Source organism: Bos indicus x Bos taurus, chromosome 1 (genome assembly GCF_003369695.1).
Source record: "Bos indicus x Bos taurus breed Angus x Brahman F1 hybrid chromosome 1, Bos_hybrid_MaternalHap_v2.0, whole genome shotgun sequence".
Classification (NCBI taxonomy): domain Eukaryota; kingdom Metazoa; phylum Chordata; class Mammalia; order Artiodactyla; family Bovidae; genus Bos; species Bos indicus x Bos taurus.
The window spans coordinates 124467468-124487464 of NC_040076.1; the positions used below are offsets into that span (position 1 = coordinate 124467468).

Sequence of the window (19997 nt, forward strand, 5' to 3'; positions counted from 1 at the left end):
GATCTGTTCTATTATTAATCTACAATTCACCAGTTATGCAGCTTAAGAAGACTTGTTCTAAATGATAAGATCATGATTCGATATTTCAGAACAACTGCTAGCAGGTTTGTCCAATATGAAAGTTAATTTCTTGGAATGAATCATTTAAAGACAGTAAGAGTCGATGATGAAACCACTCTCTGGAGTTTGAAAAGAGACGGGGCTGCTTTAAGAGAGAAACAGGAAGTTGTAACTAGAAGCCATCTGAATACTAAGCCAAGGCAGAATGCTCATGAAGTAGCAACTTAAGTGGCAGTGTTTATCCTGAAATCCTCAGGCAGCCAGACCGTCTTAGGCAAATCTTGATAAAATAGTCCTTGTCCAGGTTTTTATCTAAGGAATCCTGAGAAGACTGGAGAATGGAGAGAAAGCAAAGATTCATGTCAGAGAAGGATGAGTATCAGTTTCAACATCAGGGAGCGGTGGAGCTGCTTGTCTTTAATTTTTTGCTCATCCTTACCATTTTGACAATCTGGTTATTTAAAAATCATCGATTTCGCTTCTTGCATGAAACCGGGGGAGCGATGGTGTACGGTGAGTGCAGAAATTGTAGGATTGATGTGAAACTTGTTGCTTGGGCGTAATGAGAGACGTGCTCAGATGGCAAAGTACCAAAACTGGAGAAAATGTGCTGATTGAAATGTCATTAGCTTGATGAAAGGTGCTGCAGCATAATGAATGCTCATCTCTTTCCAGATGAGCTGCTGAAATTTGCCTTGTCACAAAAGTAAATGCCACAGTCATGTTCTCAAGAGGCACATAATGCGAGTCTGTTGACAGATGCGGGTCCATTGTCATGTGGGAAGTCAAACCGGGCTAGTTGTTTGTTTTTGTAATGATAGATATTGGGAAGTGATGGCTCTGCAGTCCGCTCTCTCTGGAGGGGCTGATGAGCATTATAAAGTTCTAGAAATAACATCACTTAAACATGTATTGAGAAAAACTCGGAGAAAGCACAGAGTTTCAAGAAGAAAACTTGCAGAAATGTATGTATTCCTCCCCTCCTATTGAAGCAATTTTGTTCAAATCTACTTAAATTATATGAGTGTTTTATTTTCTTAAAATACCAAGAGTTTCTTTATGCAGTGCTCTTTATTTCTTAGCCTGATTTCATACTTTCTAATTAACAATTATTAGTATTATTTGCTAAGTATCTTCTTTTTTTTTTTGGAGGTACGGACAAGATGTGGAAAAACATTTAACCTTTAAACTCCCGAGGTATTGCTCTTTCTGTGCAATTTACCATATCATTCCTTTCAGAAAGTTTATTAAAACATGACAGAGATTATCTAGTCTGTATTCTCATCTTTTAAAGTAATGGGTAAGACACTGGTAGTTTTAAAACTGATTTGGTTTATGAAATAGTTTTCTGTACCACTCTTATCTCTGCCTGATAATGGATAGGAAATTTGAACACAATGGAAATGGCTGAGGTATTGTTATAATTCATAAAAGAATATACTTTTATATTTCACTTCCCTTATTTTGGAAGTTCTGAAGCCTTTTACACTCCTGAGTTTCAGGGAATAGGATCAGTGCACATCTTACATGCTAACAACGTGACGTCCTGATAATAACAATATACAGTCATGATTTGAGACCATGAGAAACCCTATGCCTTAATTGGATCCAACTGTGAGATATTTGAGCTAAGTAGTTTTAGGCTAAGCAGAGTAATTTCTTTCAGGAGACTGATGTGCTGCTCCATTCAGAGAACAGTTAGGTTCTTTCCATCGAGGGTCTTAAAGCACACACAAACTCTCATTTGAGGAGAAAAAACTCACACTCAGGTTTAAGAGAAATAGTCAAAGAAAGTGATACCACTCGATGTAAAGCTCTGGGTGCCAGTCACTGCCCTCCTCCATCATCACTGGACCAGGCTTTCTCCTGACTTGTCTAATAAATAATCAATGAGGATGTGGGATGTAATCTGAGAAGTTAGAAACAGTGTAATACCTAGCATTAAATTATAGGGCGATTTATAGTTTAGAAAAACAGCCCAGGTTTTAAAATAACAAACCTTTATTAGAGGGAAGGATTTCTTCACAGCCCTGAATTTGATTGGCCATGACTCATTTACCAATTAAAGTTTATCTATAATGGAGATACTGTTTTGTAAAAGTTTTGATTAAATTTTGGTGACCTATTAAAATTCAACATACTTTGTACTCACAACACGTAAATGTAACTTTTACTTTGGAACATGAAAATTCCCAGGTTAACTTTAGTACTTAAACAGCTCCCTGAAGTACTTTTAAGTTATGGTTAAACTCATAAAATATTAGCACATTTACTGCATAGCACAGGGAGCTATGTTCAATATCTTTTAATATGCTATCCTGGGAAAGAATCGAAAAAAAAGAGTATATATACAAGTCACTTTGCTGTACATCTGAAACTACCAATATTTCAAATGAGATGTAGTTTAATAAAAAGAAAAATAATTATCATATTGAACATTAGTTGAGATAGCATTTCTCTTAATTGCTATTCCTAAGGCAGTTTAAGCTTAAGGTTTGTGGGAGATTAAGTTGAGCTATCTGATTTCTGTCCTTCTTTCATAAATTTTTTATACAAAAGTTATTGAAAGCAAGTTCTGAAACAGTGCAATGTATAAGGATATAAAAATTATGGAGACATGCACATATATGTGTAACTATCCCATTACTAGAAATTTTAGTATCCTTGAGTTATCTTGAACTGTATAAATCAATGAAAAGACTTTTAGTGTTGCTTAATGTTTTTGTTGTTGACATAGAATTATAATTGTTGGAATTTAAGGAGATCTTAGAGGTTATTTTCTCTAGCCACCTCATTATACAGAGGAAGAAGCTAAATCTCAAAGAAGTGAACTTCCCCCAAACTGAATAGCCCCTCATAATAGCACCCTTGTGTTTTTGAGTACTCAAAAAAGCCTTAACTGATAATCCATGAAAATAGTCCATATGGATAGCACTGGTAATATCTGTGTTCTTTTTCAGGGATGATATAAATGTTATAGGTAAAATAATTCATAGGCAGTTTCTCTCAACGATGTAATAAAATCATTTGAATCTACAACAAAGAAACAAGATGGAACATTCTGATAAACTTTTTTAAATGGTAAGGGGAAAGGAGGTACCAAGTGAATGAATCTCCCAGTAGCTACAAATGAATTTGAAATTCATTTATTGGGAAGAAGTCAGAAATTATAAGTTCAGTATCTTCATCTCATGGATGAGGAAATTAAGACTTAGAGATGTGAAAGTCATGAAAGTAGCCAATACACCTGTAGCTGTAACCGACCTATGGCTTGGTTACATATTCACGTAACTGAGCTGATAGGCCTCTATCTCTTTTAAGAGATGCTGAAGATGCTTTAACATAAATTCTTTCAATGATTGTCCTAGAGAGAGGATGTATCTGTGAGATCCAGATGCATCCTCACATTGTTTACACTTTCAACATTAGTCAGAGAGATTCTATTTTCCAGGAAGTCCAAGAGAATGAAATTTCAGAGTAAGACCATGTAAGCCCTCATCGTCAAAGTATGGAGACCAGGGTTCTTGCTAGAGTCCTGTCAGAGGCATGGTGATAATCAATGTGGTAGAAAAGAAACAAAACTGTGGTTGAAATCAACTTTGAACTTTTTTTTTGGCTATTCTGAGTCTTGAGGCTCTTGTTGTATGCAGGCTTTCTCTAGTTGCAGCAAGCAGGGCCACTCTAGTATGAGGGCTTCTCATTGTGGTGGCTTCTCTTGTTGCAGAGCCCAGACTCTAGAATGTATGAGTTTCAGTGGTTGTGGGACACAGGGTTAGTTGTCCCACAGCATGTGGGATCTGCCTGGACCAGGGATCGAATCTGTGTCCCTTGCATTGGCAGGCAGACTCTTAACTACTGGACCACAAGGGAAGTCCCCACATTGAACTTCTAAAGGTTTTTTTGTCTTAGATGAATACTTGATAGTAAACTGTACTTTAGTCATCTCCATCTTTCCGACAGATATACTTGTAATGAAACATCTAAGATTGCTTGGTCCTGTATCTGATGCTTATCAATGAATTTGACCAGTAGTTCCCCTACTGGACAGAGTAGTGCTCTTACTCTCATCAACTATCTGTATAATGTGCCATTTTCCTCTGTGTCAAGAATCATAAATATTTTCTAAGGCACTGGATTTCCTCTAATACTTTAGCCCAGCCAGCATGTTACCTTTCTGCAGGCATCCCACTGATATGTATCTGTTATCTTTTAGAAAACACAATAGATGTTGGTTCATTTTATCTGTATATTGTTGTTCAGTCGCTCAGTTGTGTCTGATTCTCTGTAACCCTATGGACTGTAGCAAGCTAGGCTTGCTTATCCTTCATTATCTCCTGGAGTTTGCTAAAAGTCAAGTCCATTGAGTCGGTGATACCATCCAGCCATCTCATCCTCTGTCTTCCCCTTCTCCTCCTGCCCTCAGCCTTCCTGGGCATCAGGAAATGAGTCAGGTCTTTGCATCAGGTGGCCAGTGTTGGAGTTTCAACTTCAGCATCAGTCCTTTCAATGAATATTCAGGACTGATTTCCTTTAGGATGGACTGGTTGGATCTCCTTGCAGTCCAAGGGACTCTCAAAAGTCTTCTCCAACACCACAGTTCAAAGGCATCAATTCTTTGGCGCTCAGCTTTCTTTATAGTCCAACTCTCACATCCATACATGACTACTGGAAAAAGCATAGCCTTGACTAGATGGACCTTTGTTGGCAAAGTAATGTCTCTGCCTTTTAATATGCTGTCTAGACTGGTCATAAGTTTCCTCCCAAGGAGCATGCATCTTTTAACTTCATGGCTGCAGTCACCATCCACAGTGATTTTGGAGTCCAGAAAAATAAAGTCAGCCACTGTTTCCCCATCTATTTGCCAAGAAGTGATGGGACCGGATGCCATGATCTCAGTTTTCTGAATGTTGAGCTTTAAGCCAACTTTTTCACTTTCCTCTTTCACTTTCATCAAGAAGCTGTTTAGTTCTTCACTTTCTGCCAAGAGGGTGGTGTCATCTGCATATCTGAGGTTATTGATATTTCTCCCGGCAATCTTGATCCCAGCTTGTGCTTCATCCAGCTCCGTGTTTCTCATGATGTACTCTGCATATAGTTAAATAAGCAGGGTGACAATATACAGCCTTGACGTACTCTGCCGGGGTCCAGCCCCAGTGGATCCAAGGGTTTCGAAGGGGAGACGGCTTCGGCGATCAGGAAACAACAGCTTACTTAAATGTTAATTAAAGATATAAAGAGTGGTTAAATAAGGATAGCTCAGTGAGGAAATTCAGTGGAGAAAAGAGGCTGAATAATTCAGCCAGAAGGTGAGAGAAAGAACGACATGGGGAGACCAAGCTTCGGTGAACAAGGCCCGCACTTTATTTTTCAAAGTAGTTTTTATACCTTAAGTTATGCACAGAGGATAATGGGGGACGGGGTAGAGTCATGCAGTAAGCCAGGCTTTCTTCCTGCAAACTTATCATATGCAAAAGATTAGGTGATTTGCATCATCTTCTGGCCTGGAGGCCTATTAACATTTTAAGACCCTTTCTTCAGAAAACTTATTTCTCTCTAAAGGTGATTAGTCAAGCACCACCCTCCAAAAGCACTAGATAAAGTTGCATTCCTACAGAGCAAAGGTGTGGTGGGCTATAACAAGAAAAAGAATTAACTCAAGGGTCCAAGGTTACAAACATTAAAGCTACTACTTACACCAATCATATTAATCAATACACTGCCAGGGACACAGCAGGTAAGGGATATGGAGACTTAGCAGTAAACATTGGCCCAAGAAGTGAAAAACTCTTCACCAATACAATTTCTAATCAATCTTTTAACTGCTCAAAGGAATCTGTATTTAGACAGTTTAGAACATCTCATGCCTCTCACAGTTGGGAGGCTCTGAGCAATCACCTGTGGCCGGAAAAACTATTCAGGCAGGCTAGAGGACTTCCAAAGGAGTTTGTAGGTTGAAACACTATCATACCCAGGAACTTGATTAACTGGAACTGTAAGTTAACTCTTTTTGTCAGAGAGAGGTAGTGGGGGACAGCCCCCCGTAAAGTCAGAGGTGTAGGTGAGAGCACAAAGCAGAAAGTAGGCAGACTCTGGTTTTGGGGGTAGATGCTCGAGAATTTCCAGGGGGACTCCTGAGGCTCGATCTCGCCTTTGCGTGTGCCGAGCCTCCTTCCTCATGACCTTTGCCGGGGCGGAGCTCCTGCTCCCAGCAGTACTCTTTTTCCTATTTGGAACCAGTCTGTTGTTCCATGTCCAGTTCTAATTGTTCAAGGGTCCTGCTGCTGCTGCTGCTGCTGCTGCTAAGTCGCTTCAGTCGTGTCCAACTCTGTGTGACCCCATAGATGGCAGCCCACCAGGCTCTGCTGTCCCTGGGATTCTCCAGGCAAGAACACTGGAGTGGGTTGCCATTTCCTTCTCCAATGTATGAAAGTGAAAAGTGAAAGTGAAGTCGCTCAGTCGTGTCTGACTCTTAGCGACTCCGTGGACTGCAGCCCACCAGGCTCCTCTGACCATGGGATTTTCCAGGCAAGAGTACTGGAGTGGGGTGCCATTGCCTTCTCCAGTTCAAGGGTCCTAGGATGCTTTTAAAAATTAATGGTAACATTTTAACAATATTTTTGCTTCACTGATAACAGTGGTTGGTAATTGTGTCTCATGACATTCTACAATTCTCATTATTTCAAAATTGAAGGATTAAAATCCATAACTGATTTAACGTATAAACCGTGATGATATTCATTTAAATTGGACTAAAAGCTTAGAAGACTACTAATGGTCAAATATTGATTGGCAGCAGATGGTGCACTTAGCGCTGCTCACTTAGGGCCCTGTATCCCCTTCTCATTGTTCATAAAAGAAAAATTGCTTCTTGTTCTCTGATAGCATTAACAATTCCATTATACATCACTGGCAGCTCCCTTACTTTGTAGGACATTCCTAATGCCATGCATTTGAGGGGTGGGATCTGAACTTAGGAACAAAATAGTTTAAACCTCTTAGAATTCTGCCTTTGATTTCATGGCCTTACAATATAAGAAACAGTTTCTAAATGCACATGGAAATCTTGTTTAGCGGGCTGAAGGGAAAAATTAAGCTACAAAATTTAGATTTTGAATTCATTAAAGTATGTTAAACTATTGGGCTTCTCAGGTGGTTCAGTGGTAAAGAACCCACCTGTGAAACAAGAGACACAGGGCCTATCCCTGAGTTGGGAAGATCCCCTGGAGAGGGAAATGGCAGCCCACTCCAGTATCCTTGCCTGGAGAATCCCATGGACAGGGGAGCCTGGCAGGCTAAAATTCATGGGGTTGCAAAGAGTTGGACATGACCGAGTGACTAAACAACAGCAACATATTAAACTACTGACCTATGTTCCTCTAAAAAGATATTTACCAGTTTAATAGGTCCCATTGAGTTCACTCAACATCCTGTTTTTCAAGATTTAAAGAAAATATAGTTCACAGTCAATCACTAACCCTATCTTTCTTTAACAATCACAAGGCATTCATTTTACCCTGGCACTGCTTGGAGGCTCCTCAGGACAAGGCCGGGCTGTTGGACATGGTGTGGCTGTCCCCTACTGATCCATTTCACTCTGCTGCGGTCCAGCCCTGCCTCCATGACCTCCAGGCCCATAGGAGACGTTGACTGCCACTTTATACCCTTCTCCCTGCCTGGAAGCCCCGTCTGAGGCTTTTTCCTTATTCAAATGTGGCCTGCTTTATGGAGAAAGCGTTGGATGCTCTCTTGTGGATTTGAGTTTTAAATCCTTATGATTTTCCTTCTTTCTTTCTTTCTTTTTTTTCAGTAGCTAAATGCATTACTTTGGGCAAGTGACTTAATTTCTAGCCTTACTTTTCCCACCTATAAAATGAGGAGGAAGTGAAATAGATGATCACTAACCTTCCTTCCAGCTGCAAAAGTCCTTCAAAATTCAGGTCAAGGCTGACTTTTTCCATCAGGCATCTCAGTTACTCCAACCCAAATCAAGACCTTTCCTCCCAGAACCAGCCTATAGTGACATCCAGGTCCTTCTCCCAGGCAGAATTTTAGTTAGTGTTATATTGTCATTCTTAGTTCTTCCAATCCCTCTCTGATTTTGTATTGCATGCTCAGTAAATCCTGTTGAATTCCTGTTAGAAAGTTAAAGAGAGAAAGTTATCCTGTCAGAACAGTGAGGGCTGGCTGTGGATTTGAGGGTCTGTGGATGCATATCCTATGAAAGTCAGAGTGGCTCTGGTTTAATCTGAAAGGGTCTGCAGGAAAGGAAATTACGGTTAAGAGCCTAAGGAAGGAAACTTGCTTTCCCCTTTCGTTTAAAAAAAAAAAAAAAAGGTTGGTTTTAAGGACGCCAGAGATCAGGGCAAGGTTTTCCATGCTGTAAAGTGTTAGCCAGAGAAAGTTTGAAAAAGTGGAAAAAATTGAAGGCAAATTGCTCTGTGTAGGTTTCTGAAAGTTGATTTTAAGAAATTAACCTCCTATGTATTCTGCTGTGCTCCTGAATCAGCAGGGAGCTACAGAGAAAGCTCTGAGAGCAAACTGTGTTGCCTCAAAGAATCTTGTCTCAGGTTCTAAAGACTAATGGGCGAGCACATCAAGAAAATGAATTTATGATTTGAACTGTTTATGGAGATATTATATGTAGTCTGAATTAAAATTATATGGTCAGCAAGTGGGGACATGAAGAACAAACATTTGTTAGGGTTTATTATAAAATCAGTCAGTTCAGTCACTCAGTTGTGTCCGACTCTTTGCGACCCCATGAACCACAGCACACCAGGCCTCCCTGTCCATCACCAACTCCCAGAGTCTACCCAAACCCATGTCCATTGAGTCGGTGATGCCATCCAACTATCTCATCCTCTGTCGTCCCCTTCTCCTGCCCTCAATCTTTCCCAGCATGAGGATCTTTTCAAATGAGTCAGCTCTTCACATCAGATGGCCAAAGTATTGGAGTTTCAGCTTCAGCATCAGTCCTTCCAATGAACACTCAGGACTGATCTCCTTTAGGATGAACTAGTTGCAGTCCAAGGAGCATCAATTCTTCAGCGCTCAGCTTTCTTCACAGTCCAACTCTCACATCCATACATGACCACAGGAAAAATCATAGCCTTGACTAGATAGACCTTTGTTGATAAAGTAATGTCTCTGCTTTTTAATATGGTGTCTAGGTTGATCATAACTTTCCTTCCAAGGAGTAAGCGTCTTAATTTCATGGCTACAATCACCATCTGCAGTGATTTTCGAGCCCAGAAAAATAAAGTCAGCCACTGTTTCTACTGTTTCCCCATCTATTTGCCAAGAAGTGATGGTACCAGATGCCATGATCTTAGTTTTCTGAATGTTGAGCTTTAAGCCAACTTTTTTCACTCTTTGCTTTCACTTACTTCATCAAGAGGTGCTTTAGTTCCTCTTCACTTTCTGCCATAAGGGTGGTGTCATCTGCATATCTGAGGTTATTGATGTTTCTCCCGGCAATCTTGATTCCAGCTTGTGCTTCTTTCAGCCCAGCATTTCTCATGATGTACTCTGCATATAAGTTCAATAAGCAGGGTGACAATATACAGCCTTGGCGTACTCTGTTTCCTATTTGGAACCAGTCTGTTGTTCCATGTCCAGTTCTAACTGTTGCTTCCTGACCTGCATACAGGTTTCTGAAGAGGCAGGTCAGGTGGTCTGGTATTCCCATCTCTTTCAGAATTTTCCACAATTTATTGTGATCCACACAGTCAAAGGCTTTGGCATAGTCAATAAAGCAGAAATAGATGTTTTTCTGGAACTCTCTTGCTTTTTCAATAAATAACATATAATAAAAAACAATAAAACAAATGACAATAATAGCTACCACAAATGGCATTTGCTGTGGGAACTATGCTCTCATAAGTACTTATATATATATTAACTCATTTAACCCTCACAATCACCATTTTATAGATGGGGAAACTGAGGCACCCCAAATTAAATAACTTGCCTAATGTCACACATCTACTAGATGCCACAGCTGGGACTCAAGCCTTGGTAGTTTGGCTCCATGAGGCCACAGGGTATCACAAACATGGGTGTGTGTGTGTGTTACAGGGAAAGATATTATCATTTTTTTAAGTTACAGATGCTGAAACAAACATTCAGAGACATGCTGTGACTTGCTGGTAACCACCAGGGCTGAACTTCAAACCATAAAACCCATGTTCTTTTTCCTGAATCACACATTTAGTTCTAGGAAGGTTGCTGTTATTCAGTTAAATGTCTACTCTGTGCCAGGTGATAGTTCCTTAGAAAGTTTATAGAAGTAAGACAGAGAATGAGAGATCTAACTTTATACTAAACCTCATTGCTAGTCATCACTGTATCCATGCCAAAATAGGCCTGAAGACCTTCAGTTTGTATGTTAGGAAACAGAAACTCAAAAAATTTACAACTATGGCCAAGGTTTCCCACAATAATTGGCATGAACACCATTTTTGGAAGCTAGTGCTCTCAAATTCTGGCCACAGTTGACTACTCATCGAAGTCTTCTGCTGATATTTAGCTCTCCCATGAAGTCAGGAGTGGGGAGAAGTAGGGGAAGGAAGGTATTAAGTTTTCTTTTTTACCTTGAGGCCTCAGAAACAGTATACTGTCCATAGCAAAAAGCCCAGGATGGAAAACAGATGATAAATCATTTCAGTCATGTCCAACTCTTTGTCACCCTATGAACTGTAGCCCACCAGGCTCCTCTGTCTGTGGGATTCTCCAGGCAAGAATACTGGAGTGGGTTGCCGTGCCCTCCTTCAGGGGATCAGCCTGGGGATTTAACCCATGTCTCTTACTTCTCCTGCATTGGGAGTTGGGTTCTTTACCACTAGCATGGGAAAGACAGTGGGAGCAACATTGTGAAAGTGTGTTATGCCAAGTAGCTAGGTTGCAATGTCCCAGGGAGAGTGATAAGGCTGACCAAGAAACACTTGCTCCAGCATCAGGGTGGGTGGTGTTGCAAGTCCACAGTCATTCTGGTTTTAAATGCCTATGGTTGTTGGAATGGGTGGGGAAGATCCTGCAAATGCCTTATTTATGTGGAGTGGGCAAAGTAGGCTTTCATAATATGTTAGGTTAATTGAGTTAAATTTTTGGAAGAGATTGAAGATAAAATTGATTATACGTCTGGACTCTCCAAGCTTGATGAAACCTATGTGCATGAACCTGAGGTGACATGGATATTGATAGAGTTCTATGACTGTGATGTCAATCAGACTGGTAGAAACTGTTGTCTTCCAGGATAGTACTTGTCACAGTAGGGTCCCAGGACCAGCAGCATCAGCATTATCTGAAAACTCACTTGAAATGCTCATATGTGGGCCCCAGCCCAGACTTATTAGGTCAAAAATTTGGGGCAGAATCCAGCAAAGCAGTTTTTCAACAGACCTTCTAGAGGGTTCTGATGTGCCAAAGTACAACCACTTCATGTCACTCCTACTTTTGTTTCTTTTGTTTTCTTTTATATTTTTTTCTTTCTCACTTCATTACCCTATTGTGACAAAAAGGGGAGTTTGGGAGACAATCTCCATGTATTGGAGAGTCTGTTCCTCTTTCACTATCTATAATACTTCATGAAATTTCCACCTGTGGTCTGAGAAAAAAAAAAAGAGACTGTTTTTGTGTAAACATTATAAAGTAAGAAATTAATTTATTTTAGTCAGTGTGTATCTAGTTTGATATCTCTATTTTCGTATTTCTTCTGTAAACTTGCAAAGCTGATTTCATGGAAGCATGTTAGCTCTGTATAAGCTGGTGTCTGAGATAGTTTCTAGAGAAAAGTTACCTATAGTGCTGTGTTAGGAATCCAGAGTACTATGAAATGTGTGTGTTGTGTGTTTGTGTGCTTGCATGTATGTGTTTGTGTATGTTGTGTGCATGAGTGTGTTTGATATACACCAAGGAAGGAAGTGTGCTTTGAACAGCCTACCATGGTAGAAGATCTCATGGTTGGAGTTCTGTCATTTCCCATATGACTCTAACCTGTGAGGAGACAGAACTTTGAATGGATGAGGCATCCCAAGGTGGAACAGCTTCACAGAGACCACTTTCCCACCTTGGGATATCATGGGATACTGTTGCTGGCAGATGCCCCAGACAGACTTGTTCTGAAATCCTATGGGATGCTTTTTCTCAACAAGTTGATAATGAGCCAGCACCAAGCAATAAATTATGTCCCTTTTAGCAGCACCCACACTTTCTTTTAGTCCTTTGAATTTAGGAGGTTGGTGGGAGGGCAGAGAGAGAACAAAAGCCCTAAATAACAGAATGCACTGTGTATTTTTACTTTTGGTCCTATCCCTGACTAATCTTAGTGTAAAATTAAACTGCTAGAGGAAAATGTTAGGGAATGCATTTAGCATTTGAAACTCAAACCCACATCATCTCTCTAAGTCAGTGTTCTGACAAAGACTTTGATAAGATGGTAGAGGTGGACAAATACCAAATAAACAGTTAAAAATTGTGGAGATGCCAGGTAATGTCTAATATTTGTGAATCTCCACATTTGGATCCCTAGTTCATACATATTTGTTTTAATCTGAGTGACTAAAATAACATCTTACATTCCCTGCCTTAAAGAGTCTCCTGCTGTAAAAAGTCTTAAGATTGGTAAAGAACACTCTTTCTTCCTTGGGCTTTATTTTATTCCTGTCATCTTGAAATTCCTCTACTCAAATTCCTTTGCTAAATTCTTTTTCACATAAATATACACTGATTCTGATGGTAACTTTCTCTGCAGTTGCCCACTGTATCTCATTTCTCTTTTCTCTCTTCTGATAATTGTCTCCAAATGCTCTTTCCTCTGCTCCAAAACAGAGCAAATCTGCCTCCCCCAAAGCGGGTTACCCTGCCTTTCCTCAGGATCTTCTCGGGAACCATTTCTCCTTCTTGAACAGCCTCTGTTTCTCAGTTGTGCTGGGGCCCTTGGCCTCACGTGCCTGAGTGGGCCACCCCAATTGCTCCAGGGTCCTGATTAGGACCCTGCTCATTGATTTCCATGGGCTTCTCCCTAAAAAACTCCACACCCTCTTCTCTACCTGGCAAACCCTATGCATCCTTAAGAACCTTTTCTGTAAGGCCTTCCTTAATGCTTTCATGGGGCAGAGTTAGGGTTCCTGGGGACTTTTATATTCACTTAAAAATTATGTCTGTTAGCATGTATTCAGCTGTATAGTCACAGAAATCCTGACTCAAACACTCTTAAGCAGTGTGGTCATTTATTATCTCACATAGCTGAAGCCTAGAGGAGAGTAATCTTCAGGGCTGGTTGACTCAGCAGCCTGCTATTGTGTTCAAGGACCCCGGCTCTTTCCTTTACTCTGCTATTCCTGGTGCTGACTTCCATGTCAGACTGAGAGTGAAGTGGACATGGCAGTTTCTACTGTCCTAACCAGGCCCAATAATAGTCTGAGGCAGAAGACAACTCATCTCTCTTCTGCCTCTCTCTTAGGATGACAAAGCTTTTCTAGGGAGCCTCCTAGCAAGCTTCCCTTCACATCTTACTGACTGAAATAGAGTCACATGCCTTCTAGTACCAGTGGCTCAGATGGACAAGTATCCTGCTGCAGGCAATGCAGGCGATCTCCAGGTTCAATCCCTGGGTCAGGAAGCTCCCCTAGAGAAGGAAATGGCTACCCACTCCAGTATTCTTGCCTGGAGAATCCCATGGACAGAGGAGCCATGGGATTAGCTGAACAAATCAGGGTTTTATTGGGATAAAGGGGAGATGGACATGAGTTGTCAGTCAACAATATCTGATACCCTTATCAAGTTGAAATATTATATTATACACCTTAAGGATTCATCTTTTTTTGTAGGGGACAATAATTCATTTATCTAGATTATTCTTAGAAGCCACTCAGTGCATAGAGTGAAAGAAATATAAAACTTGATTCTTCTTCAGACTTCATGTATTAATTGCATTTTCTTTCAGTTCAGTTCAGTTCAGTTGCTCAGTCGTGTCCGACTCTTTGCAACCCCATGAATCACAGCACTCCAGGCCTCCCTGTCCATCACCAACTCCCAGAGTTCACTCAGACTCACGTCCATCGAGTCAGTGATGCCATCCAGCCATCTCATCCTCTGTTGTCCCCTTCTCCTCCTGCCCCCAATCCCTCCCAGCATCAGAGTCTTTTCCAATGAGTCAGCTCTTCGCATGAGGTGGCCAAAGTACTGGAGTTTCAGCTTTAGCATCATTCCTTCCAAAGAAATCCCAGGGCTGATCTCCTTCAGAATGGACTGGTTGGATCTCCTTGCAGTCCAAGGGACTCTCAAGAGTCTTCTCCAACACCACAGTTCAAAAGCATCCATTCTTCGGCACTCAGCTTTCTTCACAGTCCAACTCTCACATACATACATGACCACTGGAAAAACCATAGCCTTGACTAGATGGACCTTTGTTGGCAAAGTAATGTCTCTGCTTTTGAATATGCTATCTAGGTTGGTCATAACTTTTTTTCCAAGGAGTAAGCGTCTTTTAATTTCATGGCTGCAGTCACCATATGCAGTGATTTTGGAGCCTCAAAAAAAGTCTGACACTGTTTCCACTATTTCCCCATCTATTTGCCATGAAGTGATGGGACCAGATGCCATGATCTTAGTTTTCTGAATGTTGAGTTTTAAGCCAATTTTTTCATTCTCCTCATTCACCTTCATCAAGAGGCTTTTTAGTTCCTCTTCACTTTCTGCCATAAAGGTGGTGTCATCTGCATATCTGAGGTTATTGATATTTCTCCCGGCAATCTTGATTCCAGTTTGTGTTTCTTCCAGTCCAGCGTTTCTCATGATGTACTCTGCATATAAGTTAAATAAGCAGGGTGACAATATACAGCCTTGACGAACTCCTTTTCCTATTTGGAACCAGTCTGTTGTTCCATGTCCAGTTCTAACTGTTGCTTCCTGACCTGCATACAAATTTCTCAAGAGGCATGTCAGATGGTCATATTCCCATCTCTTTCAGAATTTTCCACAGTTTATTGTGATCCACACAGTCATAGGCTTTGGCATAGTCAATAAAGCAGAAATAGATGTTTTTCTGGAACTCGCTTGCTTTTTCCATGATCCAGCAGATGTTGGCAATTTGATCTCTGGTTCCTCTGCCTTTTCTAAAACCAGCTTGAACATCTGGAATTTCACGGTTCACGTATTGCTGAAGCCTGGCTTGGAGAATTTTGAGCATTACTTTACTAGCATGTGAGATGAGTGCAATTGTGAGGTAGTTTGAGCATTCTTTGGCATTGCCTTTCTTTGGGATTGGAATGAAAACTGCCCTTTTCCAGTCCTGTGGCCACTGCTGAGTATTCCAAATTTGCTGGCATATTGAATGTAACACTTTCACAGCATCATCTTTCAGGATTTGAAATAGCTCAACTGGAATTCCATCACCTCCACTAGCTTTGTTCGTAGTGATGCTTTCTAAGACCCACTTGACTTCACATTCCAGGATGTCTGGCTCCAGGTGAGTGATCACACCATCATGATTATCTGGGTCATAAAGATCTTTTTTGTATAGTTCTTCTGTGTATTCTTGCCATCTCTTCTTAATATCTTCTGCTTCTGTTAGGTCCCTGCCATTTCTGTCCTTTATTGAGCCCATCTTTGCATGAAATGTTCCCTTGGTATCTCTAATTTTCTTGAAGAGATCTCTAGTCTTTCCCATTCTGTTGTTTTCCTCTATTTCTTTGCATTGATCACTGAGGAAGGCTTTCTTATCTCTTCTTGCTATTCTTTGGAACTCTGCATTCAGATGCTTATATCTTTCCTTTCTCCTTTGCTTTTTTTTTTTAAAATTTTATTTTATTTTTATTTTATTTATTTATTTTTTCTTCATATATATATTTTATTGAAGTATAGTTGACTTACAGTGTTTCAGGTGCACAGCAAGGTAATTCAGTTATACATATACATTGTTTATATTATTTTTCAGATTATTTTCCATTATAGGTTATTACAAAATATTGACTATAGTTTCCCGTGCTATACAGTTAACCTTTGTTGCTTGTGTTGCATATCTATTTTTTTCTGAATTTTAGATATAAGAAAGAGGAGGATTATACCTCAACACTTTATTTTTTTTTATTTATTTATTTTTTTATTTGATAAATTTAACGCCTTTTATTGCCATAGCTCATTTTACTGTGCTTTGCTTTAGTGAGCTTTATAGATACATGTTTTTTTTTTTTTTTTCCTTGTTAATTTTCTGTTTAGTTGATCTATCCATAAGTGTGAGTGGGGTATTAAAGTTTCCCACTATTATTGTGTTATTGTTAATTTCTCCTTTCATACTTGTTAGGATTTGTCTTACATACTGCGGTGCTCCCATGTTGGGTGGATATATATTTATAATTGTTATATCTTCTTCTTGGATTGATCCTTTGATCATTATGTAGTGACCTTCTTTGTCTCTTTTCACAGCCTTTGTTTTAAAGTCTATTTTATCTGATATGAGTATTGCTACTCCTGCTTTCTTTTGGTCCCAATTTGCATGGAAAATCTTTTTCCAGCCCTTCACTTTCAGTCTGTATGTGTCCCCTGTTTTGAGGTGGGTCTCTTGTAGACAACATATGTAGGGGTCTTGTTTTTGTATCCATTCAGCCAGTCTTTGTCTTTTGGTTGGGGCATTCAACCCATTTATGTTTAAGGTAATTACTAATAAGTATGATCCCGTTGCCATTTACTTTATTGTTTTGGGTTCGAGTTTATACACCATTTTTGTGTTTCCTGTCTAGAGAATATCCTTTAGTATTTGTTGGAGAGCTGGTTTGGTGGTGCAGAATTCTCTCAGCTTTTGCTTGTCTGAAAAGCTTTTGATTTCTCCTTCATACTTGAATGAGATCCTTGCTGGGTACAATAATCTGGGCTGTAGGTTATTTTCTTTCATCATTTTAAGTATGTCTTGCCATTCCCTCCTGGCTTGAAGAGTTTCTATTGAAAGATCAGCTGTTATCCTTATGGGAATTCCCTTGTGTGTTATTTGTTGTTTTTCCCTTGCTGCTTATAATTTTATTTTATTTTTAAACTTTACATAATTGTATTAGTTTTGCCAAATATCAAAATGAATCCACCACAGGTATACATGTGTTCCGCTTTTCACTTCTCTTCTTTCCACAGCTATTTGTAAGGCCTCCTCAGACAGCCATTTTGCTTTTTTGCATTTCTTTTCCATGGGGATGATCTTGATCCCTATCTCCTGTACAATGTCATGCACCTCAGTCCATAGTTCATCAGGTACTCTATCTATCAGATCTAGTCCCTTAAATCTATTTCTCACTTCCACTGTATAATCATAAGGGATTTGATTTAGGTCATACCTGAATGGTCTAGGCTCCTAAATTCTCTCCAATATCTTGTGGCATTGAAATATACCTGTGTAGTCATCTGATTATCAGATGTATGTGTATAGTTGGGCTTGTTGCTTTATGTTACTCCAGAGAAGTACCACCCCTACAGAATAAGAATCTGAAGGGAGCTTTCTGTGTGTGCCATGCGGGTGGCAGTGTGTGTGACAGTGTGTGAACACAACTGTTGGTCTGAACGTAGCCAAAGAGGTTTCAACATGTGATGTTTTCAAAACCATTCTGTAATCCATTTTATTATATATAAATATAACCATTATATGTCAAAGTAAATCCCCATCCATATTTCTCTTAGAAAACACCCTTTTAGGAGGACATTTCATCATCATGTAGAATGACTGTCAGTAAGATGCAGGGGAACTGGTTATGAAACGCAGGCTTAATATAAGAAGACACTTAGGAAACACCTGTTGTACCTTCTTCTTACCAGAAATTAGGATCACAGGACTGGGCAGAAGGTAGATTAAAGTATTTTAATATTGTATGATCAGAGCCATATTTTGTTCATTTTTATAACTCCTACAAGTCCTAGAACAATTCCTGTCATGTCTATAGCATGAAAGCAGAAGGAGGAAAGAAGGGAGCGTGTTTGTTTTTTTTTTCATATTTTCAATATGAAGAGTGGAGAGTCAGTTTGGAGAGATGAGGCTCACGTTTCTAAATGCTTCTCATTTTGAGTGCTCATGAGGCTCTTTTTTGTCCTTCCCTCTTTTCTCCCACAAACATCACCATGTCCACTGTATGTCAGGCATCTGCTATGAGAATTATACTGCAAGCAAGCTCTGTAAGGATGGGAACATCACAGCATTTGGTGTGATGCTCCTCACATGTGACATTTTAAAATGCTGGTCCCGACTGACTACATAAACTCAGAGGAGTTTTCTTCTTGAAATCTCCCTTTTCGTCTTGAATCCAAGGGAGTTTGTGAACTTGGAGGAAGTTGGGCTGTAACTGCCTAAAGTGTTTGGCATTTCAAGAGGGAAAAATAGAGATGAGAAATAGCACAGCTTCTGCCCTAAACCATCTCCTTGTCTAGTGGTGACAAAGCCGAAGTCTGCATAGCAATGCTGAACAGTTTATGTCTTTATATAACATTGGACCCAAAAGGGTGTGGTTCAAACTGTAAGTATTTAAAGATTAGGGAACTTAGTACAGGCCGCATCAGAGCCCAGGTCTCCCTGCTGGGACCTGGGATGTTCTTTGTTGGACTGTGAGTACTTTAGGGATGAGGACTGTTTGTCCAGCTCTGACTTGGGGGTTGTATGCTGCTGGAGCAACGCCAGGGCTCACTTGAGAACAGCTTCCCACCGCTGTCACTCTAGTTACCCAGAAGCTCAGACTTGTAGACCCAGGGGACACATTTGGACTAGAGTTTCTGCTTGAAGAAGGTAATGCCACCAGCCGGCCAGGTAACAGAGCTCAGCAAAGTGTCATACTTGGAGGATAAACCTGGGACCAGGGCTGTGTGCACATGTGTTGGTGATATTGTTTTGCTGGGAGAGGCTGCCTTCTTTTCTCCCTGGGCAGGTGGGGTCAGCTTCATGACTTACCAAAGAGACTGCTAGTTTGTGTCTATAAATCATGGTAGATAGTCTCCTCTTTCCTTCTTCTGCATACAAGTGGCTGATACTTTCTTTATCCTGTATCTTTGTGGGGGTGTAAAAACGATCCCTTTTCATTAGCATTTTCTTCTTAGCAGTCCTTCTTTATCTGTCACCTACTCTAATACTGGGTAGGAGCGTGTTCACTCAAGACTCCACATTTGTGTCAAGATACAGCTAAAGCTGTGAGTGATTTAGCTAGAGCTAAAATTGTGAAGCTCTGTGAGTAAGTAGTCTGGCCTCCAACATTAAGGATTTTCTAGTTGCTGCTACTGCACACAGATGGGTGGATGTGTTTGTTAACCAAGTTCATAGGGAAGCTGCAGCTCCTCCACTGATCCTTATCCTAGGCTAAGATGACTCCTCTCAACCCTTGGGGTAGGGGAGAAGGAGGGCCAGGGTCTTTTGTCTAGTGTGTTAATTTGAGTCTTCCAAGAAGCAGATACTGGAAAGAGATTAGTTGTGCAAAAAATTTATTAGGGGAAATTCTTTTGAGGAAAAATGGGGAGGGAGACTGAGGATGCTGGGCCAGCTGTCAGGCCTTGGTGCAGCCCCAACCAACTCCTGTGGAGAGAGGGAAGGACAGGAGGCTGGGGAGGAAAAGGTTTAAGCTGCAGTCCAGCTTTAAAAAAGGTTTGACAAGGCTGTTAAACAGTCTTTGAGCCTGGGGCCTTCAGAGGCCTGCTTAGTGCCCCTGATGAGATCAGTCATTGGCTGATTTCTTAAGTGCCTCCAGTTGCCTCTTCTCAAAGGCTGGACCCAGGGATGGCACAGAGGGCCAGGCACGGCCATTTAGGTTTTGATTCACTTGTTTTTATGACAAATTCTCATTTTCCCTGCTTAGGAAAGAATGATGGACACTTCATGTTTACTCCCTGTTATTGTACCGAAAGCACATTGCAAAAATAAAACGACTCACCCTTTGGGAATTTCAGCCCTTATCAACAATATAGTTTCTCTCTATTCAGGT

The 19997-nt window shown here is 40.4% G+C and overlaps 1 protein-coding gene across 2 annotated transcripts in view; it reads left to right on the forward strand.

The window, feature by feature from the left end:
* The first annotated feature begins 230 nt into the window (after positions 1-230).
* Positions 231-19997, forward strand: part of SLC9A9 (solute carrier family 9 member A9) — a 665191-nt gene continuing 645424 nt past the window's right edge. The window contains exon 1 of one of the 2 annotated variants that reach the window (XM_027544122.1): positions 231-573. In XM_027544122.1, the coding sequence (XP_027399923.1) occupies positions 399-573 (175 nt within the window). In that variant the 5' untranslated portion in view covers positions 231-398. Of the gene's footprint in view, positions 574-948; positions 1026-19997 lie in introns of those variants that run through there. The other variant, XM_027544133.1, reaches the window with a different exon arrangement.